The 26,771-nt window shown below is 35.6% G+C and overlaps 2 protein-coding genes across 3 annotated transcripts; both read right to left on the minus strand.

The window, feature by feature from the left end:
* Positions 1-1,727: 1,727 nt before the first annotated feature.
* Positions 1,728-7,772, minus strand: LOC103964624 (polygalacturonate 4-alpha-galacturonosyltransferase). Of its 2 annotated transcripts, none has more exons than XM_018651743.2 (11): positions 7,578-7,772; positions 7,318-7,473; positions 5,595-5,629; positions 5,419-5,478; positions 5,172-5,297; positions 4,957-5,044; positions 4,833-4,876; positions 4,288-4,622; positions 3,814-4,171; positions 2,596-3,183; positions 1,728-2,405 (listed from the first exon to the last, which is right to left on the minus strand). In XM_018651743.2, exons 2-11 carry the CDS (start codon positions 7,457-7,459, stop codon positions 2,130-2,132), a joined length of 2,052 nt encoding a protein of 683 aa, XP_018507259.2. In that variant the 5' UTR covers positions 7,460-7,473; positions 7,578-7,772; the 3' UTR covers positions 1,728-2,129. The 2 variants fall into 2 exon arrangements, with proteins under 2 accessions (XP_018507259.2, XP_018507260.2); XM_018651744.2 differs by having other exon boundaries at positions 4,981-5,044; positions 7,578-7,771.
* A 793-nt stretch (positions 7,773-8,565) lies between these two features.
* LOC103964625 (histone deacetylase complex subunit SAP18) lies at positions 8,566-11,972 on the minus strand. The gene is made up of 6 exons (XM_009377566.3): positions 11,812-11,972; positions 11,665-11,697; positions 10,632-10,742; positions 10,285-10,380; positions 8,988-9,059; positions 8,566-8,910 (listed from the first exon to the last, which is right to left on the minus strand). Exons 1-6 carry the CDS (start codon positions 11,893-11,895, stop codon positions 8,878-8,880), a joined length of 429 nt encoding a protein of 142 aa, XP_009375841.2. The 5' UTR covers positions 11,896-11,972; the 3' UTR covers positions 8,566-8,877.
* Positions 11,973-26,771: the final 14,799 nt, after the last annotated feature.

Below are 26,771 nucleotides of genomic sequence, written 5' to 3' on the forward strand. Positions count from 1 at the left end.
TTAAGGATTAAAATCTAAATTTTTATTAAAGAATTATGTCATTTTTTGTCACACATGGACTTATAACACAAGTTTTAATTATTTTTTTCGTTAAAAACAGAACTAGCTGGTGGTTTTGCCACAACAATCCATCCCTCCAGAGGCTGGAAAGACTTATAGAGGCATTTCAATCTTCCCCTGGCCACCATCATGTGATTCGCCAATGGCACGAATCGAATTCAGGACATCCTGTGTGAAATACGGATCTTAAATTCATCTTCAACCACTGAATCATCTGGTGATGGTTCTCAAGTTTAAATTGTTAATTGTAAATTCATTTACTTAGCGTAGTACTTGCACAAAATTTGAAAAATTCAAGTGCCATTTGTGCATATTCTCTGAAATTGAAAGCAAAAATGACATGCGTGAACAAGTTTGAAAATAGAATTTGGATAACATTACTAAATAAAGGGGAGAGGATCTCTTCCACTAAGTTTATCAAATCTAGTGATCTTGATTTTTGAAATTTGATCAAACGATTAAAAATAGAGAGCCTCTTTTAAAGTTATAGTAATTTTAAATGTTGAATCAAATTTTAAGAAACTGAATCATTGGATTTTATAAACTTGATAGAAGAAATCCGAAGATAATCTCTTCCTAAAGAAGCAAATGCTGATCAAAACAAGATTTGTCCACAAGCAAAGTACAATTATTGTTGAAAGGGGACAGATTGACATGACATAGAAGATATTTGTGAGAATCCAATCCACCAAAGATAAAATCATTATGCAAAAGAATACTCAGTTGTCACTTAATCTCATTGACCACACACAACACAGGAGTCGTACCATAAAAAGAAGTGACAACAAATAGAATTCTATCCTAAAGCAGCTATCTTTTTACCTTCCAATATAGGATCTCCAGATGAAAGAATAATCTCTTATTATCTTCCTCGTCAAAAGTAAGTGACTATGCATTTTTTGCTCACCATTAAAGAAAATTGGAATTTCATTGTCATGACGTCTACCCTGGTAATGAAAATTATAGTTTTTCTTAACCACTTGATGACGAATGAATGTAGACTAAAAAAAAAATTTTGTTTTTTTTTTAACGTTTTAATCTCAACTCTTTGTATCACATTCAACGACAAATAACCATGTACGATTAGAAGAATGAGACTCATTTTTATTAGCCAATGACGTGGTAACCTTTTACACCTCATTGTCCGTACAGGTTCTCTATTGGGCCTTGTTTGGAATTTAATTGATGGGTATAAGATAAAGTGGTGGGTTTTATTCAAGTCCGTAAGATATGGGGGGCAGAGATTATCCCAAAGTGTCGGTTTTTCGTTTGTGGGAGATAGTGGGAGAAAAAGGAACTTCTTCTGGTTTCCATTGTGGTCGGAAGATAAGAGTATCATATCATATCCAAGGAAAGAAAAGAATGACTACCACTGAGCTAATCATATCACTAACTTTTATCTCTTATGCAAGCGATATTAATAGACGGGAAGGGTTGAGCCTACGGCCTCGTGTACCAAAATAATTGTTCTTAAATCACTTCGGCTATAAGTTCCGCCGCTTTCTTCTAAAACAAGCTAGCTACTGCAGAAAAAGGAAATAGTGTAATGCATAAACAAGAAACCAACAATTGGTGCCCCGACCGGCTCGAACAAACAGGTCTTGGCACGCCCAACGTCTCACACTCCACGGTTATATTAGCACACTAATTCAACAACTGAAAGATCATTAAACAATGAACAGCTCATGATTCAAGCAATTAGTATATCACGTTCCTTACACATTACCTACGCGAGAATGTTGTTCAAAGAATACAGCATCTTAGAAATTTAATCCTAATCATGTCCCGACATCTTAGTTCTGAAACGGACAAGGTCTTGAGTTATACAGGTCATCAAGGCAAAGAATTTGTTGTTACCTTGTTACAACGGATGAGGAATGACGGAATAGAATTGAATGAATTACAAACAAGAACAAACAATGTGGATTATGGCAACAAGAAAATAGGAAATACCTCCTCCCGACGAACCAACCATAACCTAAGTGGCTTGTCAGATGAAGATTCCAATGAGAAGGAGAGAGATTGAGAGCAAGTTTCTAGTATTTACGTAAATCCCCATTTTATCAGCTTCATTCATTTACCTTGCAGCTGCGGAGATAGGGATGATCATACTTAATGTACTTGGTCCAGTATCCTCGATACTTTGTCATCGCCAACTCCAGCCATGGCTTCATGTTGCCATTATAATGTACAACAGCCGCGTTGTCAATCTCAGCTCGATCAAGACTTGGGTTGTAACCTAAACCAAGCACATGCCATGACTTTTGTAGTGGATGTGTCAGCCCATAAAATGTAATCAACCCCGGAGGCAATGTTCCAAGTTTCCAGAGTGTCCTGTCTTCATTCTAAGACCAAAAACGAAACAGAAGCATAAACAGGAAAACAATTATATCAGATGGCCAATTTTCATAGGAAGGAAAAAAGAAAGTGCGAAGAGTCATCGCCTTGTGGCTGATTTCATAGTCGTACACAAATCTATGCAAAAGAACAAAACATGCAGCAGCGAATGAAATGCGTAAGGTTCTAGACACTCACCATGTTCTGCCACTTGTGATAGATACCAGTAATATCTTTCTTCTTCCACTCCCTAAGATCAAACATGTTCATCCCATATGCCCATCCACATGCGTTCGGATCAAAGTTTCTTGCAATATGAGGATTTGAGAAGTTTAGGTACTTGTCAAACCGGTGGAAGCTCTCACCACAGGTTTCTACTGCACCATTTACTTTTCCGTGTAGATCAACAGCCCACAATCCAGTTAAGTCTTTCTGGACAACAATGTCATCATCAAGAAACAAGATCTTATCCAACTTGGGATAAACCTGTGGAAGATAGAACCTCAAATGATTAAGCATTGAAAGATACTTCGGGTTCCTGTACTTCAGGTTAGAAGCGCCAGACGAGAGAGTGGTAGGATGGTCGGCCTTGAAATAATAGTTTTTCATTGCAGCAGACTCAAGCTGACGCAGAACCGGGCAGTACGATGAGTTTAGCCACTTAAACTCGTCAACATTTTCAACATGAATAGTGGCTTTTCCAGGAGGATTCAATAAAAACCACATATTCATGGCTCCAAAGTTAAGCTTATCAGTAACAAGATGGAATACGTGCTTTGATGGATCCTGCAATCGCCAAGAAACACACGTAAGTTAAACAAGAAACCTGCATCCGACTTCAGCAATAGACATTACGAAGGACTACAGATGGGTAACATGTCAAATAGGGTACAGTCAACTTTCAAATATTATTATTTTTTTATTTTGCTATTAACTTTCAACTTCCTTATGAATGAGGTACACGAAAGACGCAGTCCAGTTAGAAAATATAAACACAGCAAGCTGCTTATGATCAAACATCTTCTAATCATTTCATCTGATCGCCATACCTAGAATATTAAAGAAGTCGGTTATACGGATAATAATTAGCATCTGTATCTCAAGAAAACCAGGTGGTGAAAGTTTTTATTATTGAGCCTCATATACCAGAAATGGATATCCCATAGAAATAGATATCCATATTCCTCCGTCTTTGCATCTCAGTGCCAGATCTGACATTCCTCAACAGGGTAATAGTTAATAAGAGTTTTTCAGTTCTTTGGAAACAGACATAAACACACATAATTAAAATACCAGCATAGAACACGATAGTTCAGATCACATTGGCGTTTGTAACAGTTCTTCAGTTCTTTTGGAAACAGACAAAAGGATACGCACAATTAAACTACCAGCATAGAATAAGACGGTTCAGCTCACCTTGGCATTTGTGACAGTAGAGTTGACGACGACTGATGCAGCCAAGACATTGTCTGAGAAGAGAGCATAATGATAAAGATTTGGATTTTCCAAGTTCTCACTTCTAGGGAACTTTCTCTTCTCAAGGGGGAGGAGGTAATAATCTATGGTTAGGCGCATAGATAAGCAGTGGATTCCATTTGGAATGGTCTTGGCAGCTAACTGACTAAGGAATGTGCTCTGCTTTTTCAAGCTCCGAACTTGTTCATCTGCAGTCTGAAGCATTGCTCTCAGCTTCCCTGTGACCAGGTTGCAATCATACAGTTGCTCTCTTGCTTTTGAAAGAACTTGGCCCATAGCTTTTATCTTCTCTGGTGCACTACAAGCAATTCAGGTGTGGAATAAGTAATAACTACCATAATTAACAGTACAGATAAAAGGGATGGTAATATATATTATGTGCTCACAAACATTACATGTCCATAATCACGCTACCTTTGAGATAAATCCGCATCAGCAGTTGCCTCTCCCACTGCACGCTGGGATTCTTTAAGTCGAGACTGTAGTTGTTGGAACAGATCAAGTTTGTTTTTCATCTTTGCAATACTCAAGTAGACCCTTGCCATTATGATTTGGTCCCGTATCAAGCGCACTGTTGAATCAGAGTTCTCGTTCTCATTTTCTTTCCTCCAAATGCTGTATTTTCCTAGAACTGCAGAATCAACTGATTTGGACCGCTCAATGGCTGCAGTTTCAAGCTTTACAATTGATTCGTCATCCCGTTGTACCAACTCATTTGCACGCTTTTCACGCCTTTTCTCTCTTAGTTGCTGCAGAAGTGTTTATAAAAGAAAATTAGAACCTCCAAAAAACATGATAAACAGTTACATAAATAACAAAATTTAAGTAGCCATAACCATGATTTAACTAGAGTTTATTTCACTTCGATTCTATGAGTCAGAAAAAATGAAATAAACAATTCAAGCAAAGAAACATATAATCGTGGCAATACATAGAGCACAATGAAGTATGGTCATTACCCTTCTGGCTAGTTTTGCAGGATCAAGAGCTTGAGCATGATCATCTGCAAATGGTAACAAAGTCAAAAAAGAAAGTAGGAATGTATTACATACAAAAGAAAATACTACTAAAAGTTAGTACCACCTGAAGAATCATCCACTTTACCACCTGAAGAATCATCCACTTTAACCCTAGGGGTCTCTTGTCTGGCATTTACAGCAGTCAAATTTTTCTTCGCACAGACAATTCGAAACACAAAGAATCAGCAGCGACAATCAATGATATTTTTGAAGCAGAGAACAAAAGATATCAAGAATTAAAAAAAAAAAAAAATTAAGAAGCAAAACAGGCGTACTAACCTGAGAATCTGTAACCGAACTATTTTCTCCAATGACTTTCCATGAAGCGGACAAATTGTTTTTCCTAAAGAAATTAAGGCTCAAAGGCCCCATGTCATTCGTGCTGGCTGAAATTACATCAATGACCTGATACGTTGATCCAATCAGTGTGCTTGTTAGCAACAAAAGTTAACAGAACAGAAAAAACTGCTGCCACTTATAGGATTGACATGTTGATAACTCAAAGATTCATTAAAGTTGCACTTGCCTCTTTTGAGAAAAGAGATTTGACATGTTGCAGTGCCATCCTTTCTCTCCAATCCAGATTCTGCACCAGTCAATTAATCGTTTATTGTTCTCAAAACATTTTTTTTTTTTACAAAACAAGCTATCATACACTATGTAAGATTTCAGGCTGAAATTGATGGAAGTATGGAACAATACCTTTTCACCAGGACCAGATGAGATGTCGCTATGATCTGCAAAATTTGCAAAAAGAAAATAGTTATACTAAAGCTGATAAACACAAGTGTTTCATACCCATAAGAAAGTCAGAAAGTAAAGAACAAAGCTGGGCCATAAAAAACAGCAATTGGTAAAAGCATTTTTTTCTTTTAGGGTTTGACATTAGTAAAATTTTCAAGATTCTGACTGGAGCTGACCCAAGTGTACAAGTAAACAAGCTATAAACAGACATCTTTTCCATAGGATTTTTATTGGACATAAGCCCTTGTCGGTTGATCAGTAAGGCATAAATAACCAACTTCATGCAAACTCTGATAAACTACTTCATATCAATAGATTGAAGAATTTAGAAAATGAATATATCTGAGGCAAAGACGGTAGAGAATTGCAAAAGATGAGCACAAAATGTGTTGAAAGACTTGTGACATAGAGTGATATATAGCTCTCTTTTCAGAGACTCGTATAGTTTATAAGATTCATAAGTAGTTTTCAAGATTTATAACCTCTGACTTCTTTTCAGTCTTTTTATCAAGAGATAAAACCTCCAAAAGACAGACAAGCCTGTGACTCTTCTTCCATTTTACCACTTTGACAAAAACTTCACAAGCAACAGAATATTATTTCTATCAAGACGTAGTCTTGGCAAACAAATTACTTCGCACTCTGAGCCATATAAGCCACAAAAACTTTCATTGTTTGTACTTGTTTGAGAAAAATAAATATATTCTTGTCTAATAGCATAAATACCAAAAAAGATATATGAATATTAAGCATGCTTTGATCACGTTTTCAAGTATGTGACTCAACCATCATAGCCTGTTCTGTAAAGCTAAAGATAAAGCATATTAGTCCGCCAGTCGGCGTAAAACAGACGTGGTGAAGTTATCATTTGCCGAATTGAAAATGGTATGCACCACACAATACTCATATTCTTTATGACAGTAATATGCGGTAGACCCTTCCAATGCATTTTGAGTACCGAAGTCAGCATCATGAAGAAGAAACAACTCAGCAATTCTTTGAATAGTAAGCTAGATTGGTATACAACCCATTACACATTTAGTCTATAAATCAGGCAACTCCTCCTTGGCGTGAATTGATGCTCAAATACATTCTACCTACAAGGTGTGATCCTAACTGTTGTATAAAGATAAGTATATTTTCATTTTTCATCAAAAGGATGATACTAATAAGCTCACTGATTACAAAACCCAATTAAATTAAATCTATCATAAAATTTGGTGGCTGAGGTACCGACACAAAGGTAAATTCCTAATTTTCATAACGTAAGGAACAACCAGGGTCATTAGATTCAACAACAAAAATACTTGAGTAGTCGGAAACAAATGCAGCATTCTTCTCGACTCAAAAGGGACAGAGCATCATGCCGCGAACACTTGAATAGTAGAGTAACAATCTTGATTTTCGAAGCAGAAATTGCTCCTATTTTCTGATTTTTCTAAAGCAACGAAAACAGAAATCGAAAGAAACAGAGGTAAATTATCCTAAATTGCAAAAGCGAAAAGGAACCTAATTGAGATCTAATTTCTAAAGCAAACCTAAACTTCAATTGCGCAGAAATAATTACATACGCATACACATAACACATATACACATATACACACACACACACACACACACACACACATTTTTCAACAGAAACGGAAATAATAAGTGAATTGAAGGGAATTGAGCACCGCACCAGAGATGTGGAGGCCACGGCCAAGGAAGAAAATCAAGGGAACGAGAAGCGCAAAGAAAATAAGAATCGCGAGAGGGAATCGAGATCCAGAAGCTCGGTTCCTGTGGGCGCCGGCATTCGACAGCCCCCGCTTCAACGCCATTGCCGATCAAATACCTAAAGTTGTTCAAATCAATAGAAAAAGTCAGAAACTTTCAGAATCCATGGCTAGAGAGAGAAAGAGAGACAGAGAGAGAGAGAGAGAGGGGAGGGGGATTTACAGAGGGGATCTTGCGAATCGGAGACTGTTAGAACTCAAGCCCAAGGGAAGGGAAGAGCCCAACCCAAAAAACTAGCCTGATAGGTGGGAGGACCCAGGGACTTAAAGAATCACTACACAATTGTTCGACAGGAATGGAAGCTAAAGGCGAATGCGAGTGAGAGACTCGGAATCCATTGATGTGGGAGAGAGTGAAATGGGGAGGAGTGAATTCGAGCAAAACACCGTGATTTTTTATTTTTATTTTTATTTTTTAATTTATGCAGTGCTTTTCCAGAAAGTGCTTTATTTTGTTTAATAGTGGATTTAACTACGTAGGACATCGCTTTCGCTGCTTCTCTAATTGTGGCTTCAACGGCAAAATGTAAAAATATAATATAATAATGTGTTGTAAATAGTGGCTTATAATTAGTGCGATTGTGTAAACGAAGAGTACGAATTTATCACCAATGCTTGGTGATTCAAATGGTAAGAAATTTGTTCTTGTTAAAAAAAGATCTCGAGTTCAAGCATTGTGAATGGAGAAGCCAGCATTAGAAGAGCTTGCTCTTCGATTTCTGAATATTAGCCACCAAGATCTTCAACTTCCAGGGAAGCAAAATGCTTCCATTAAAAGCACCAATAAGCAACTTGGAATCTCCTCCCATTTCAAAAACGTTTGCAACTTGGAAATGATCTACACAACTTTCTTCATTTTTGATCATCTAGTTGAATCAAATCAAACCCAACAGCAGACAATATTAAATATGTAGAATTAAGAAAGATACGTGATAATCATTTTCCTTTCTAGAATCTAATATTTGTGGAATTTTATTGCATGTGTTTGGTCAGACGAATGCATTTGGTCCATCGGATCCAAGATAAAAAGAAATTATACTTGGCTCAAGCTCCTTTAATAACGACGTGACATTATTTTACCATCTAAAAATTGTAACTAAACTATTCATTATCTACAAATATCTGTAGATAACTATGGTAACAAAACCACATGAACAACCGTCAATTTTTTCATTCATACAGATGCCTAAATATCTGGAGTGCAGGCCTCCACTCCACTCCAGTGTTCAAATCTTCTTCCTCATCTCATATCCATTTACTTTAAACAAAAAAGTTCTTACATAAAATCTAAGCGGATGAATTTCCAAAGAAAAGAAATACATATCGAATCAAATACTTGCTACCATGGAATCTTCATGGTCTCTCGGTAGCGAGACCATGGCGTTAAGAGCATGGTTGCCTTGGCTTCGATGATATCCATGGTTAGACTCCTGTCCTACAAGAGCGTGCTTGCCCAGGCTTCTCTACATAATCGCCACATCCAAGTAATCTCCAATCTGCATATCAAATAACATATGTCACAAATGGGAGACTTCATCAGAAATATAAGGCACAAAAAGGGGCATTTCGTTACCTGAAAGCCAAGTTCAGCCAAAACTTTGGCATCGTCTAACTTTCCGTTTCCATTAGACAATGTCTTCCCCACCTTCACAAAGCAATGGAGAATCCACAGTAAGAAGTCAGAATGCAGCTAATTTGCTCATCAGCACACAGAGATACGTGCAATTACATTTTCTGTAAAGACTAGTTATGTTGACTAGATCTTAGATGCAAGGTATCAACCAACAAAACCCGCTGCAAGGTTTGAATTCAGATTGGCATATCAGAAGGAACTTACTCCTCGCGCCTAAACCCATATTTTAAATCTCTGAAAGCATCTTACTGAACTAATCAAAATGAAAACTCACAATTTCAATTCCCACCGAGTTAGTATTATTTTTCTTGATGATCTTTTTCTGACAAAAGAATTGATTCATTGAATAGAACCAAAAGAATACTGGAAAACAAGCCAGACCAAGATCAAACAGAATTTAAAATCCATGCAGAATTTACAGAGAAGATACGTCAATCAAAAAAATGACTTGGGACAAGATTCTGAAGAGAGTCAGGATAGAAGATATAACTCTTCCGTGCATAAACAAAGGAAGTTTGGGAATGAATCCAATCTAGCATTACTTATATGATTAAAAATTTATGAAACATTTGTGCCCTTAGAGTTGCGTGAGGCATATTAAACTAATTAAAATTGAAAATACCAAGTTAACCGCATGTTATTAGAGCCTCAAAAGGAAAATCACACTCTCAAGTGGTGGACATGCCTGACTGAGTTATAACATTAAAACTGTTTCCAAGTTAACTTCACTAATCTATATCTAGACACCTCAGTTTCCGAGGTATTTCAAGGGTTTCTCCTATGTTTAGGCCTCTTTCATCACGGTCCTTAATTGATTAGCAAATAAAAAAGGAACAGAAATGGAATTTATCAACTCCTTGTAGAAAAATGTCATAATCTAGTATATGGCTCCTATAAACGAATCATATCATGCTATCCTAGGTGCTGAAGATTCTGAAGCAACAAGGAATTTGAGGAAGCTTTAAGTGGCCCTAGTTTCCCGGCCCATAGTTATAAAACAAACAAAAAATCCCTCTCCCATGGTGACCAAACAATACTTGTTACTCCACCATCAAATTGACAGAGATTACTCAGGTACATTGTGGGTTAGACATCTCAACCATTCGTATAGGCCCTCATTTGAGGATTGATGGCCTTTTTTTGAAAGTAAGTGAAGGACATATAACTGATAAGCATTAATTCTCTCTATATATATGAATATATGTATGTATGTAGAGAGAGAAAGAGAGAAATAAACCTCTCTGACTACGAAATGGCCATGTTTATCAGGATATACGAAAGCAAAAGAAAGTCTTGCATTCCTCCTTCTAGCTGCAGGAGCAACCTCTTTGACCTGAAAAGCAGCACAGCCAATTACTAATTTACTACCACCAAAATTGTGAAAATAAAGAAGAGTTTCCATGAATGATATTGTCAAAAACATCCTCGTACATGCAGCTATAATGTGCAAAAACATGATACATGTGTAAAAAATACATTCATCTGCAATGACATACACACACACGAGAGAGACAGAGAGAGAGAGAGAGAGACAGAGGGAGAGAGAGAGAGAGAGAGAGACAGAGAGAGACAGAGAGTTCCAACCAGATCGGTTAACTCGCGGAGAGTAGCATCCTTCCATGTATAAATTTGAACTTCATCCTTGGGCTCCTTTCCTCTCACTGCAAAATCTGCATTGGTATGATGACTTCCAGTCTACAGAAACATTCAACATGTAAAGTGATCAAAATGAGAACTCCGTTGTATGACATTTTCTGTCCAGAAAACAACCGAAAACTTGATTTTCAATAACCAGAGACGGCCCTTGAGCCAGGATAACACCTAACAAAGAATCCACCCTATGTACTGTAGTCATCCGAGCTACACGTTTTCTCTATTGAAAACAATGATAAGCTGCTTTCACATAATTGTTTCTTTCAGTTTCAGGTTATACAAATTTGTTCACATCTCTATCTCGTGTAGCGTCAAAACGACACGGCCTTGATAAAGGCTATTGAGAATTGGAAAAGTTATGACATACATGATACGTATGGTATGCATGTACAAACAAGGGAATGGTGCTCCAAGTGGAATAAACACGAACAACATAGAATATTCACAACCCTATTTAAACGACAAAGATCCACCTATAATGTAAGAACTCGTGGGAACTCCACAAAATCATGCAACAAAAATGCTAGTACACTAACACATAAGATGAGACACAACTTCGCGAAGAAATCTTTCTTTTTGTAGTTGCACATAAAACCAAGAGAAGCATACCACATAATAACATAATACCCGACATTCTGCATATGGAAAGACATAGAGGACACTCCCCTTCTGATTACTAAACAGGATCCTCCAAAAAGTTAAGCACCCATCACAAATAAAACTTAAATTTTCTAGAAACAGAGATGTAAACTCTAAATAGATTATAGGAGTGCTAGAGCTACAAAGTTATTGAACTTAAATGCTTTTTCGGTCTCGTTCGAGGGTAGAACTACAGAAATATATATCTCCATTCACACTTATCAAATCAAAATTCTCGGTTTTCATCCCTTTAAACACAAAAAGTTTAAACTTTAAAGGGAAAATCAACACAAACGCAGTTCATATATGATAATGGATTACATACCTTCGTGAAAACTCGAAGCAATAAGGGACAAGTCTGCGAATTCAATGAGCACCAACAAGAAACACTCATCAAAATAACAAAAAATAATAATAAACCAGCAAATACAAAATTGAAACCCCCGGAGATGAAAAAAGAGTGGGAGGGGACCTTTTCTCGATCAACGGGGCCGAATCGAGGGCCTCTTCCCGGTGGGGGCAATGCTCTCCTTGGACCTTGTGCTGCTTCAGCCATCTCCTCCACTCTCTCGATTCTTCTTTTTCTCAGAGCTTTTTCTTCTCTGCAGCTGTTTTGTTTGTTTCGAGTTTGTCTTCTTTGTTAAATTTGTCTGTGTTTGTGGGCTGTCGAAGGTTGTGGACTCCGAGTCTGGGCTTTGAAGAAGGTCCAATGACAACGATCCATTATGGGCCTAAGATTGACGAATTTTTCTCTTTCTTTATAAATTAATTTTTTTTTTTTTTAAACAAACGATATTATCTACACTAATGAATAGGGGGTTGACTTAGCCTCACAATAGATACTTTGAAGTTCTTGAAGTGATGAGATTTGAAGACAAGGGATTGCAGATTTATGTGATTTATCAAGTTACTTGTTAGGCTAATATATGACTCTTCAATTGTATTCATCATATTTAGATGGTGTATTCAATTACAATTTTGAAGGACTTTAAAACAAGGGCACAAAAATTATTAGAGTGGTACATTCATATATGTTTTCATAAGGGTATAAATTTTAAAAATTTGATTAAAATCATCAACAACTTTAATCAGAAACGGCAGTTCTCACTGCTTACTATTAACAAGAAGGTTTCGGGTTTGACACTTAGGGGGCGTTTGTTTGCCCTCACTAAGTTGGACTGGACTGGACTGGACTAGCTATTAGTCCAATACTGTGTTTGTTCCATGCTGGGACTAACATTAATGAGACTAAAGGGGACTAGCATGGACAAAACCCTTCACTAAGAGGTCTTAGCGAGACCCCCCAATAACCATGGGACTAGCTAAGACTATCCTCTCTTTCTCGTCCTCGTCATGCTCAACGACCACTCTCGACAGACTCCTCGTCATCTCCGGTCACCTAGATCAATTATTAACTTTCCGACTCTCTTTCAGATCCATTTCACAACCAACTTTCATACAAAACATACCAAATTGAAGCTTGGAGTGACAAGATTACGATTTTACCTAAATCGAGGCCAAAATGTGGTCGAATGTGGCTGGAAAATGGCCTAGAAGTCTCGGCCTGTTTGGGCTTCTTCAAATCCATGACAGATTCGAACATTCAAAGCTAAGATCTCGATCCAGGGATGGTGATGAATTTTTTGGCGGTGCTAACTTCATCCAATTTAACGAGGAAATGGTAGGAAAAAAATGAAGAAAAAGATAAGATCATAATAAAATATTAATAATTTATATATTAAATAATATAATATTATAATTTGTTATTATCCAGCTTCTTAGTCCAATACTGCACCAAACGCTTCACTAAGTTAGTCTAGTTTAGTCTAGTCTAAGCCAGTCCAACTTAGTCCTTGAAGCTAATCCAGTCCGAAATAGTCCGGCGCAACAAACGCCCCCTTAATGTACTAAACAGTTAGTGCTAAGAAAATATATACTTTTGTTTACCACATATACCCTCATGAAAATACAAATAATTAATAAAACAATAAATTAGAAATTTGGTCTTCAACACCTTATTTATATTCTCACTCAACCCTTTTGTCATCTCTTTAACTTCCGCATGGACAACAGCTAAGAGCAACTCCACCGAAGGGTTTAGCCCCGTGGATAGGCGACCCAAAACACCCAATAGCCTCCCTTCCTTGCTCCAGCCCATGCGGGCGATTGGGCTCGGGGGAGGCCTAGTGGACAGGCAATGCGTAAATCCACAGCCCTAAAGCTTGAGGGCCAGGTGATGCATGGCTGACATTAGGGTGACATCAGCCACGATATTAAAAAAATTGCGTTAGGTGCGTGTCGTTCACATGCGTGTGGAGGCGCGTCACCGACAGCTTTTCAATCGGTGGGGCCCGCGACGCAGAATTTTGAAATCTTACCGTTGGTGGGGCATGTGGCAGGACGTCATCCATTGGATTTCAACGGATAAAATTTTTGGACTGTTGGATTTGCAACGGTAAAAAAAATTTCAAATATCCCCCAAAAATTGTCTTTTCGGAAAATGACACATGGCACAACATGAACGTTTAAAAATCTTATCTGAAATTACAAATAAAATTATTTTGTATTATTTTATAAAATAAAAAATACCAATAATTTATTGCCTATTGCCATGACTATTCAGTTTAGAGCAACTCCAGCGTTGCAAAGGCCCCCTAGGGCAACTCACTATTGAATCCCCCTAATGAACAGTAACTGTCATTTGCATCTCCACCCCTAAACTAAATAGTCATGGCAATAGGCAATAAAACATTAATATTTTTTATTTTATAAAATAATAAAAAATAATTTTATTTCAAATTTCGGATATGATTTTTAATCGGTCTCATTGTACCATGTTTCATTAAATAAGAAATTACAACCCAAAGTATTTGAGAAAATATAAAATTGTGGTGTAAGGTGGAAGATAATGATAAGATATTTATAGAAAAATTAATTTTTTTTATTATTTAAAAAAATTTGGATTTTTTATTAATTGTTTACATTTTTTTATTATTTTTTAATTAATTGTTTTACATTTTTTATTATTTTTATAATGTGGCTGACGTCTTGCATCATGTGGCCTCAGGCTCTCGGGCCACCAATTCGAGTTGGGCCTCTCACTTGAGCCTCCCCCTAGCCCCATTGCCTGCATAAGTTGGAGCAGATTACTGGGGCTATTGGGTTATTTCTGTCGTCAGTCCATCGGGATCAAGACATCGATGGAGTTGCTCTTAGGAGTAGAGATGCAAAAGGCAATTACTGTTTATTAAAGGTAATTATTGTTCACTGGGGGGATTCAATAGTAAGTTGCCCTAGGAGGCCTTTGCAACGCTGGAGTTGCTCTAAGCCATGGGCCACAAAATTAATTTGTGGTAGAATTGGAGAAGGATTTTGATGCAAAATTTACCCGGTTCATGAATTTCAAAAAAATTACGAAAGAAATTTCATTAGTATTACGGTCTAGTGATATTCCTCTTCACTTGTTAGTGAGAGGTCTTAGGTTTGATTCTTATCAAAGGAGAATTTGAACCACATTATTGGTAACCTATTGTGAGGCTAAGCTTACCACCCTCTTCTTAGTGTAGATAATATTGTTTGTTCAAACAAAAAAAAATGCGAACAATGAGAGGTTCCATTGGAGATCATGGCTGCTACTAAGTGTAAGAGACAACGTTAGGGTTTAAGGAAGAACAAAGATATTATACATATCAATTATAGACTTGAAAATATGATTATTTTTCAAATCGCATATTGACAAGGTTAGTAAATAAGAAAAAACACCAAGATTTTATAAAAGTACGTCGTAATTTTAGATGGAAGGGAAACAAGACCCATCATCTATCTATTTGTAAGCTAAGGGTTTTTTGTTCCTTTCTCTTAATACTAAATAAATTGGTTTTCTGTGTTTCTAAATTATTAAGCTTAAAGTGTTTCTATAAGTGTAACTTTATTGAAATTTTACATGTAAAAACAAATAATTTTCTTATATAGAATCAAGGCATATTTTTGTGTGTCACCTTGGCCTCAAAAATCTCATCTGGCAACTAGATATAGCGCTTGTAATATGTTAATATCTTTATCCAATTCCCACATATAACGTCATGTATATAGTTGAATTGATATATGGAAAAGAAAATGCAAATGTCCCTTTATCACAATAGTGAAAAAGAGTTGAGCTCTTACATCATTTGAAAAAAAAAATGAAAAAGAAAATAAAAGTAAAAAAAGTAAATGAAAAGAGGTGAATGAGAGAACCAAATACTAATAATGCATGTAGGCCATTGAAAACATATTTCAGTCTTCAATTGACTTTCTTGACGGAGTGAAGGAAAAAGGTTGTGTTACGTGTGTGAGGGTAAGTACCAAGACAATGACACTGTTTTTACTTATTCATCTTCCACAATTTTTCAGGACAAACCATCGTATTCTAAAGTCATAAATATCAAATAGGTACCAGTTTCTGCTGCTATCACCGCATCATAATTAAAGCTTTCTTTACATTTCAACCCACCAAAGATCAAGATAGTGCCACACAACATTGCTTATTACTATTACTCTCTAAAACCACCCTGTATATATGTGTCCATTGTCCATCACATATATTAGAAAAAAGAGCTACGTTCTCTTGGGTTTTTTTTTTCTTTTTTTTTTTTTTGGAGAAGGAACTGAAAATTTCATTACTAGAAAACTGGGTACAAAGAAAGTTGGTGAAAGTTTACATTCATCAGCACAAAGAAGAGAAAACAAGTAGACGCTACCACTATTGGTGTAGACGATAACCCTTCTCTCACAACACCCTTAGCTTAAGACGAAGAACATGGTAACCCATCATTGTTCAGAATTCTTACTAACAAAGATGGTGATCTATCTACCCAAAAGTACTTAAGAAATTATGACCACTAGGTGATTCAACATTCAAGGTCGCCCACATTTTAAATTGATGTCCAACACTGAGATTAAAAAGTTAAGAACTCGTCTACTTATTCTTTATCCTTGATATCATATTCAATGATGAATGCTTAGGTCACCAATTGATCAAGTGAACGTTTCGACAAAAAAACCTAAGTGAAATTTGTTTTTGGAAAAATAGACAAAATTGAATTCCAAGGGAGTCCCATTCACTATGTACTTTTTATTACCTCTTCATTACAAGCAAACAGAGACGGGACAATTGATGATAGGGCTTGAAAGCTCAGTTGATGGAGTGGCAATGGCCATAGCACAAACTTGGAAATGTGAATTGAAGAGCACAACACAAACAGCTATCAAAACTCTCCCAGAATGGCAAACCCTAACCACCACTTCCACCACCACTTCTTGGAATATTAGCCCAATGGGTGGGCGTGGGCCACCTTTTTAAAGCACCATGTGCCTACTTTGTATAATTTTGTTTTAATTTTTGTTTTTTTGTACAAGATATATTTTACACTAATAGGAGAAAGAGTTCGATTAAGTCATATAATGGACAACCTAATTTGATATCGAATTCGTCATCTACAAGATTCGAACCTAAGACCTTTCACTTACAAGTGAAGAAGAATATCATCAAACTGTAGTATTGAATGACAATTTTGTTTTAATTTACACTTTTCTTTTTCAACCCTTTTCCTATTAGCACACCCTTTGTGGTAAAATTTTGTTGCCAATTCTGTTGAATTATTAGCTACTTTGTCCAATCCTGTGACACCTCATAAAGAAATTAATTAAATTCTCAAAAGGGAAGAACTTTTAGTTGTGTGACAAGCCATTGGACTAATCCAAATTGTTAAAATTGTTAATCTTAATAGCACATAAATGGTACTGCATACTTTAATTTCGTTTTTGCCAAGAAAATGGTAGTTGTTCACTAATGAATATGAGATCCATTTCTAAAGATTTTGTACATTTTGTTACTATGAGACGTATGTGTTATAGGATTCCAATATCCCACATTGAAAATAAAGTTGCACTGGCAAGAACAAGTTGTATATCAAAAAATATTATTTGGTATCAACGTAAAATATTTGTTGTCATGCAATTGCCTCAGTAAGAAAGCTTTTAATACCTCTCTCATTACGGTTATTCAAAATTACATTCAGACATGTATAATTAGCTAGACGTGCAAAAACGGTTGTGAACAATTGATTGATAGATATCGAAACACGAAAAATCTTGTGAATGACAATTTTCCACACATGTATACATATATGTATCTATGCATACACGTATATTTACCTTTTCTTGCTTTCCTATAGGCCTGACAATTTCTGACACGATCCGATAACCCGACACGACACGACACGAAATTAACAGGTGTTTGGGTCGACATGATAATGAATCAGGTCGTTATCGGGTAACCCGATAAGCACCTGTTAAGATAACGGGTTGGTTCGGGTATACACGTAGGTAACACAATAAAGATAAGCAGAATATTATTTTTATAATTTTATAACCCTAAAAAAATACTATAATAATTATATACATTAATTTTACAATTTTATACCCCTAAAAATTATAATAATATATATATATATTAAATTAACTATAAAATTTATAATAATTATAATAATTATATATACTATAATAATTATACCCCCAAAATATTAAGTCTATCTATAATAATTATATATATATATATATTAAATTTTATAAAAACTATAATAATTATTAATTAATAATTTAATATGCATGATGCATTGCATGATTTTGCATCCATTGAAATTTGATATGATTTCTTTCCATTCAAATTTCAATAATCAATTTCTTGCCGTTGCCAACTTGCCGCCCTTTTTGAAAAAAAAAATGGAGGAAAAATGAAAATGTTAAGAAAAGTTGAAAATAAAACCAAAAAGTGAGGGAATTAGGGAAAGATGTTGGAGGGAAAAATGAAAATTAATAGAAGTGGTGAGAATTTTTTTTTTTTTTAAGTTATTAACTTTTTATCACACACATGACTGTAATGACATATATCACTATTTTTATAATGACACACGTGATGTATGTACTATTCCGTGTACCAGTCAATTATAATTTATACGTACAAAATAAATAGATTTAAATCTACTTAATAAATATATATAACACACACACACACATGGAACTTGATTGATGGCATACGAATTCTCCAAAACATATTTCAACGATCCAAACCGTCAAAATTGTTTGTATATGCTTGGAGATCACATTAGCAAAAAATCACAAAAAAAAAACATTCAGAGATCAAGTAACGGGACAAAGCTTTTCAACGGTTATAAACAAAAAATCACGATTTAACGGTTATTTTAACTCCGATTTTGATGATTTTTTATAACTACACTCCTTGACCCTATATGAATACAATGAATGAATTCGATCTTCAATTTAAAATATTTACACAAGTGGATACCACAAAATCTTATGTTATACTTAATAAAAGTACAAATAAACTCTAAGTGTTAGTCAATCTATCGTTTTACGAATTCTCCAAAACTAATTTCAACGATCCAAACCGTCAAAATTGTTTGTATATGCTTGGAGATCACATCAGAAAAAAATCACAAAAAAAAAACATTCAGAGATCAAGTAACGGGACAAAGCTTTTCAACGGTTATAAATGAAAAATCACGATTTAACGGTTATTTTAACTCCGATTTTGATGATTTTTTATAACTACACTCCTTGACTCTATATGAATACAATGAATGAATTCGATCTTCAATTTAAAATATTTACACAAGTGGATACCACAAAATCTTATGTTATACTTAATAAAAGTATAAATAAACTCTAAGTGTTAGTCAATCTATCGTTTTACGAATTCTACAAAACTAATTTCAACGATCCAAACCGTCAAAATTGTTTGTGTATGCTTGGAGATCACATCAGCAAAAAATCACAAAAAAAAAAACATTCAGAGATCAAGTAACGGGACAAAGCTTTTCAACGGTTATAAACGAAAAATCACGATTTAACGGTTATTTTAACTCCGATTTTGATGATTTTTTATAACTACACTCCTTGACCCTATATGAGTACAATGAATGAATTCGATCTTCAATTTAAAATATTTACATAAGTGGATACCACAAAATCTTATGTTATACTTAATGAAAGTATAAATAAACTCTAAGTGTTAGTCAATCTATCGTTTTACGAATTCTACAAAACTAATTTCAACGATCCAAACCGTCAAAATTGTTTGTGTATGCTTGGAGATCACATCAGCAAAAAATCACAAAAAAAAAAACATTCAGAGATCAAGTAACGGGACAAAGCTTTTCAACGGTTATAAACGAAAAATCACGATTTAACGGTTATTTTAACTCCGATTTTGATGATTTTTTATAACTACACTCCGTGACCCTATATGAATACAATGAATGAATTCGATCTTCAATTTAAAATATTTACACAAGTGGATACCACAAAATCTTATGTTATACTTAATAAAAGTATAAATAAACTCTAAGTGTTAGTCAATCTATCGTTTTACGAATTCTCCAAAACTAATTTCAACGATCCAAACCGTCAAAATTGTTTGTGTATGCTTGGAGATCACATCAGCAAAAAATCACAAAAAAAAAACATTCAGAGATCAAGTAACGGGACAAAGCTTTTCAACGGTTATAAACGAAAAATCACGATTTAACGGTTATTTTAACTCCGATTTTGATGATTTTTTATAACTACACTCCTTGACCCTATATGAATACAAAGAATGAATTCGATCTTCAATTTAAAATATTTACACAAGTGGATACCACAAAATCTTATGTTATACTTAATGAAAGTATAAATAAACTCTAAGTGTTAGTCAATCTATCGTTTTACGAATTCTCCAAAACTAATTTCAACGATCTAAACCGTCAAAATTGTTTGTATATGCTTGGAGATCACATCAGCAAAAAATCACAAAAAAAAAAAAAATTCAGAGATCAAGTAACGGGACAAAGCTTTTCAACGGTTATAAACGAAAAATCAAGATTTAATGGTTATTTTAACTCTGATTTTGATGAATTTTTACAGCTACACTCCTTGACCCTATATGAATACAAAGAATGAATTTGATCTTCAATTTAAAATATTGGATGTGGATATCACAAAATCTTATGTTATAATTTATATACTTAATAAAAGTATGAATCAACTATAATATTAATAATTATATACATTAATTTAATAATTTTATATCCCTAAAAAGTAAAAACTATAATAATTATATATATTAAATTAAATTTAAAAATTGATGACCATTGGATCGGCTGAGATTTAATCTCAGCCGTCCATTTCATAATTATATATATATATATATATATTTTATTAAATTTTAAAAAATTAATAACCATTGGATCGGTTGAGATTTAATCTCAGCCATCCATTGTGTAGGCTATTATTACTCTTCTCTTCTCTCTCATTAACTCAACTCAATCAACACTCTCTGTCTGTCTCTCTCTCTCGAATCCTCGATCGACTTCGTCTTCGACTCCGAGACCTCACGCCGTCACGCGGACGCGGCGCCTCACGGGCTGTGACATCCCGTCCCGAGGATATCGAACACGTGCGTGTGAAATGACTATATTGCCCCTAGTTCGTTTTGTTTACGTTTATTGGTTGTTTGATGGTGTGTTGGCATGTGTTGGGCCACACACACACACTTTCACCCTCACTGCCTCTCTGTCCCTTTTCCTGTCTCTCTCTCTCTCTCTCCCGAGTCCTTTTTCCTTCCTCTTCCTTCTGAAAACGTATGGACACACATAAACACACTCAAACCTTAGCAGATCGAGGGAACCAAGACTACCTTCGTGCTCGTGAGGCTGAGAGGAGTCCAGTGGTACCATTTTCAGGTAAGGTTATCGCCGTTTTCACGTCGATTCGACGAGGTCCGTTTTAGTTACTATTCATGAAAAAGTAATCTAGCACGTTTTTGGGATTTTGAAGCTCGTAGGTGACTTGGTGAGGTCCCAAGGAGCCTCGGAGTGCTTCGTTCGAAGAGTTTTGACATTGGAATCGCCTGGTTCGAAGTTGGCCGGTTTTGGTTTGTGTGGACAGGTAAGATCTCATGATTTTTAGGCCTTAAAAATGTTATAACGTTGTTCTACTAGTTCTAGGCTTTAATTTGGTGCAAGAATCGTAGAAAATGGTTGAGAAACGAGAGAGAAAACGAAGTTAGAAGTTTTTCCAGTTTCCGGCGCCGGCGACGTCGCCGGAGTCTCGTCGGAGAAGGAGACGGAATATTCCGTCAATTCTGACGGAATATTCCTGACGCCGTTAACGGAATCTGTCAAAACTGACGGAATATTCCTAACGGCGTCAGTTGACGCCGTCAGCATGCCAGGCACGTGGCAGTGCCTTGGCCGGCGCGTGTGGCAGTGCCTTGGCCGGCGCGTGGGGGAGCGTGCGGCGGTGAAATTTTTTTCTAAAAATATGGTTGTGATCCTGAGGTTGTGTAGGTCACATTGGTATATATAATTGTCCATTTTGAGCAATGTATGAGAAGTTATTACGAAAGGAAGGTTATGTGCTTTAAAATTAACGTTTTTATAGTATTTTCGCATATAGGTGAGACGTACCCTGAGGACGAGCTTGGTCACTCGAGGCAGGGGGGTTACGACCCTTCCACATACCAGTGAGTGGGCTTTTGGTTTCCGTATATACCTATATACTTATATTTTCCCAGAAATTGTTAAAAAGGTTGAATTGTTTTATGCCATGCACCATATTATTTTTGTTAATGCATCATTACGTGCATTATTAGTTGCATACATGTACATATGCATATTCGGGTGCTGTGGATGCACAGGTAATTGCCAGGTAAGCATTATTTTATATTTGCATTCAGTAGTGGTTTGAGGTGCTTAGAGAGCTCATAACCTGCACCCCCGGTGTTAGTGCTCCCGCCCAGAGTAGGGCACAGTCCTTCACGTGATGTTCACCTCCCGCACCACGCGCTCAGCTTGGATCCAAGTTAGGTGCACAGTCCTGTCGTACATACCACATTAGGTGGTTCCGACTCGTAGGTGACCCGCGATTATTCGCACAGCCTTCACGTGATCGTAGCATTAGAGCGTATATATATGTTACACCCAGGCCTGTCGTACAAACCACTTTAGGTGGTTCCGACTTGTGGGCAGGTTCAGTTATCGAGTTTGAGATTTGAGCTCTATATTTATATATGCAGCCGTACAGGTCACGTTAGGTGACTCTGACTGCCAGGTTACGTGTTATTGATGTGATTTATACCTGAGCACTTGCATTTCATTCTGAGGTTCCGGCATGGCATATTCTTGAGCTTGATTGGCATATCTATATATATACGAGCATATGTTTATTTTCTGGGAAAAATACAGGTTTTACGGCGAGGGGTTAGAATATTGTTTTTGAAATGGTTTCTGAAAAGCTTTGTTTTTGCCCACTCACGCTTTTGTTTTGCGCCCCTCCAGGTTCTAGTTGCTTAGCAGGTTCGGTGGTTTCCCAAAGGGCTTCCCGGCATTTCTGACAGACACTCACCAATGTAGGGTCACCTTCGGGTGCACTGTTGTCGCATCATTTTAATTTGGACTGCTGTAGACTTATTGCTCTGAACTTAGCGTCTCACTTACGCTAGCACTTGTTTTTACTACTTTGTATGCTAGTTTTTAATTATTCGTGCTTTTATATTACTTTTTATTAGCTTCCGCACGTGCATATGGCTACGTCACTTCCACGTGACGACCAGCACGCCCTGATCTTGGTCGAGGTGTGTCACGGGCCCTCTCACCTCACCTCAGTCTCAGATTAGTGACCTCACTCTCCTCGTCGTCCTCGAGTCTCGACCTCACCCAGGTCCCAGACTGTCACCCTCCTCACTCAGTCACTCTGTCCCTCACTCCTCACCGGTTTACCCACTCTGTCACCCTCATCACTCCTCAGTCTGCCCTCCTCCTCACTGCACAAGGTAAGAAATTCCTGCAATAAACTCAAGGGTTTCTGAATTAGGGCTTGTCGAATTAGGAATTTCTTAAATTAGGGTTTCTAAATTGGGGCTTTTGGAATTAGGAATTTCTGAAATTGAAGTTTCTGAATTAGGGATTTTGAATAGGGACTCTGAATTTGGGCTTTTGGAATTCGAATCTTAAATTAGGGTTTCTAAATTGGGGCTTTTGGAATTAGGAATTTCTGAAATTGAAGTTTATGAATTAGGGATTTTGAATAGGGACTCTGAATTTGGGCTTTTGGAATTCGAAATTTCTGAAATTCATGTTTCTGAATTAGGGATTATGAATAGGGACTCTGAATTAGGGCTTTTGGAATTCGAAATTTCTGAAATTCATGTTTCTGAATTAGGGATTTTGAAATTCATGTTTCTGAATTAGGACTTACCCTTTTCGGAGTGGGAAATGAGGGAAGTGCTTACATATGCAGAGGAGCATAATCATGCCAAAGCTGTCCGTTGTATTGTATTGTACATGTTTAAGACTGCTCGAGTTGTTCAGACAGCGTTTTCCAATTAATTCTTTTTTTAGACGAGATTCCAATTAATTCTAGTATCCTATCATTGCATTGCATTGCTTGTAATAAAGTAAGACAACTCACCTAGTTGTTGTACATAATATATTAGATTTCTATTTTTTTTTTTGAGGAAAAATATATTAATTCAAAGAAAAACTTCGGTAACACAGAACCCTCCATAGTCCATACTTCTAAATCATATTAAATTTCTATTTTACATATGCATGCATGTATTTTTTTTTAAGTTTTACTCGGCGATTATGAATTTATGAGGAAACACTCAAGTCAAGTGGTTGTAATTCTTCTCCTTTTTTTACTAACGATGTTGCGCACACAATGTGTGTTAATATTATTTGAGATAGTGGACTTCTAGAACGTGGATTTTTTTTTTTAAAGTTTTAAGCAATTCATTTTTTTTATATAAATTAAAAAGATATTAGTCTTTTTGTTGTTTGACATAATTACACATGATTCAATAACTTACAATTTTTTTGTTATGTTATGTGTAGGGATTTTGTTTGACAAATAAGGTTTGCTTAATAAATAGTATAAAGAGTGAGAATGTAAGAACAATACGGAAACTAACACTCTTAAAGACTTACAATCTTAAAAACAAAAACTCTTTATCCTTGCACATTTAATATTTGTAATATATTAGTAGTGTATGTATTATTTTTTTTATTAGGCTTTTATTTTCGAGTGTAGATATAGTACTTGAACGAGAAATGTTTTAATGTTTTGAAGTAATATTTATGTGGCAATGTGTGGTATGTGCAAATTTTAAAAAAATATATTTTTTTCTTAACGGGTCATAACGGGTCGGGTCACTTTATCCGTTGGGTAAAGTGACACGACCTGTTAAGGACCCGTTAAGATAACGGGTGTGACACGACATGATCCGTTAAGATAACAGGTGTTACACGAAAACGACACGAACACGATAGACACGATCCGTTTGCGAGGCCTACTTTCCTATATATATATTTCTTAGAAAGAAAAGGTCGTCAGTGAGATTCATAGGATGTCAAAGGTTCTTTTATTGTTTGTCACTTAGTCCAGAATAATAGAGTAGTAAATATAGGCTGTTTGAAATTTTGACCAAAACAATGTATTGGTGCATATATATATATTACCAAAACTCACTACGCATATGAGTCAGTTCTCCTCTCTAAGCCAGGCTGGTATCACTTCTTTTGTTCTTGTGTACTTAATGTCTAGATACTCAGATTGCTTTGCGTTCACTGCGATTTTGGAAAGAAAATTGCTTGCTAGCATTTACCGTACTGCTCAAGAAAATATCCACAAAATTGCTCAAGAAATTTAATGGTTGAATGTGTGCGAAAAAATTAATTAAATTAAACGGGTGGATGTTATCAACTTAGAAGATATTATATGCATTATTCGAAAAAAAAAACAGAAGACATTAAGATACAATACAAAAGTAAGCATTTTAGTCAATCGGTAGAGATTAACAATCGATAGAAGTGCTCCTTGAGATTGTCCACCGTCAATTATTTTGGCATTCTTGTCAAATTAACCCATCTACTTGAACTTGCAGTTTCTTCAATTTAAATAAGATTTTTCACAAAATGACCAAAATGGTTGACAGTGGTCAATCTCAAAGAAAATCTCTATTATTTTAAATCTTAAAGATCAAAGTGAAGAATTATATCAATTTCAACCATTATTTTGTGACACAATGCTCTGAATCTCAAAACCTTGATAAATGCGGGGCCCCACCTTGAGTGATACAAGTAACACTTCAGTTATGTGATAAATAAAAGCCAAATAAAAAGGGAAATGTCACGAGTGAGAGTCTGGGAAAGATAAGATTAGCACTGCAAGTGCAATTCACAATGTCAAAAACAACTGATGTTCTCATGAGAATCTTTTGACAAGACTTGAGCATCACGAATTGGGTCCTCCCATCTGCAGAGCTACAGAACTCCTATGCGCATAGAACTCAGATTCAACAATGTGTCACAGGAACAGTAAAATAATTGGTTGAAAAATACTAAAGCACAAGTTTGTTGACAATTATAATCCTTAAATAAAGATTTGTTATCAAAATCGCTGACGATATTTGAACTTGAGCTTTCTCTTTATAAGTGAAGAGAAATATTAGTAAACTAAAGTTTGATACTAATTTTTTTTTTCACCTTTTGATATAAATATATCCTTGTTGTAGTCCTAATTTCATTAGGAGTATAATTATGTAAATCTTAATAGATTATGAGGATCTTATGAGATCTAGAAGATATTTCCTTGTACAAACTTGTCGCTTCTTATTAGTATAAATAATATAAATAAAAGCACAAGGCATCAGAAACTTAGACACATAGTGCCTTTCTCTCTCTCACCCTCCCCTTGCCGCCAGTTTACTCCCTCTCTTTTCCCTCATTAAAATAAGCAATAATATATATGCATACTATATATAGTATGTGTGTATATATACATTTACATAGTATGTATATATATACATATACATACTTTATATATATACATAGTATGTGTGTATATATATATACATACTCATAGTATGTATATATATACACACATACCATATATATATACATACTTTATATATATATATATGTATACTATATATATGTATATAAAGAGATATATATATATACATATATATAGATATATACAGGCCTTTTAAGAGAAGGGATCTTCATTTTTCAAAAAAAAAAAAAAGGAACACCCTCTAAACCATTAGATTTGACTTTAATGAAATTTTGTGGTTTAGATTAAATCATAGGTCGCAGAATTTCATTAAAGCCAAATCTAATGGTTAAAAAGGTGTCCCCATTTTAAAAAAAAAATGAAGATACATTCCCTTAAAGGCTTCACACACACACACACACACACACACACACACACACACACACTGAAGCAGTAAACAAAATGTTAAAAGGGATTTTGGGTTTAATACAGCTCTTCCAAGCAACTTTGCCCTTTCTCTCGCTTCTGTCGCCCTCTTCTAATTCCTTGCATCATACC

This window comes from the organism of the source record quoted next, unplaced genomic scaffold (genome assembly GCF_019419815.1).
Source record: "Pyrus x bretschneideri cultivar Hongxiangsu unplaced genomic scaffold, Pyrus_bretschneideri_v1 Contig8, whole genome shotgun sequence".
Lineage (NCBI taxonomy): Eukaryota > Viridiplantae > Streptophyta > Magnoliopsida > Rosales > Rosaceae > Pyrus > Pyrus x bretschneideri.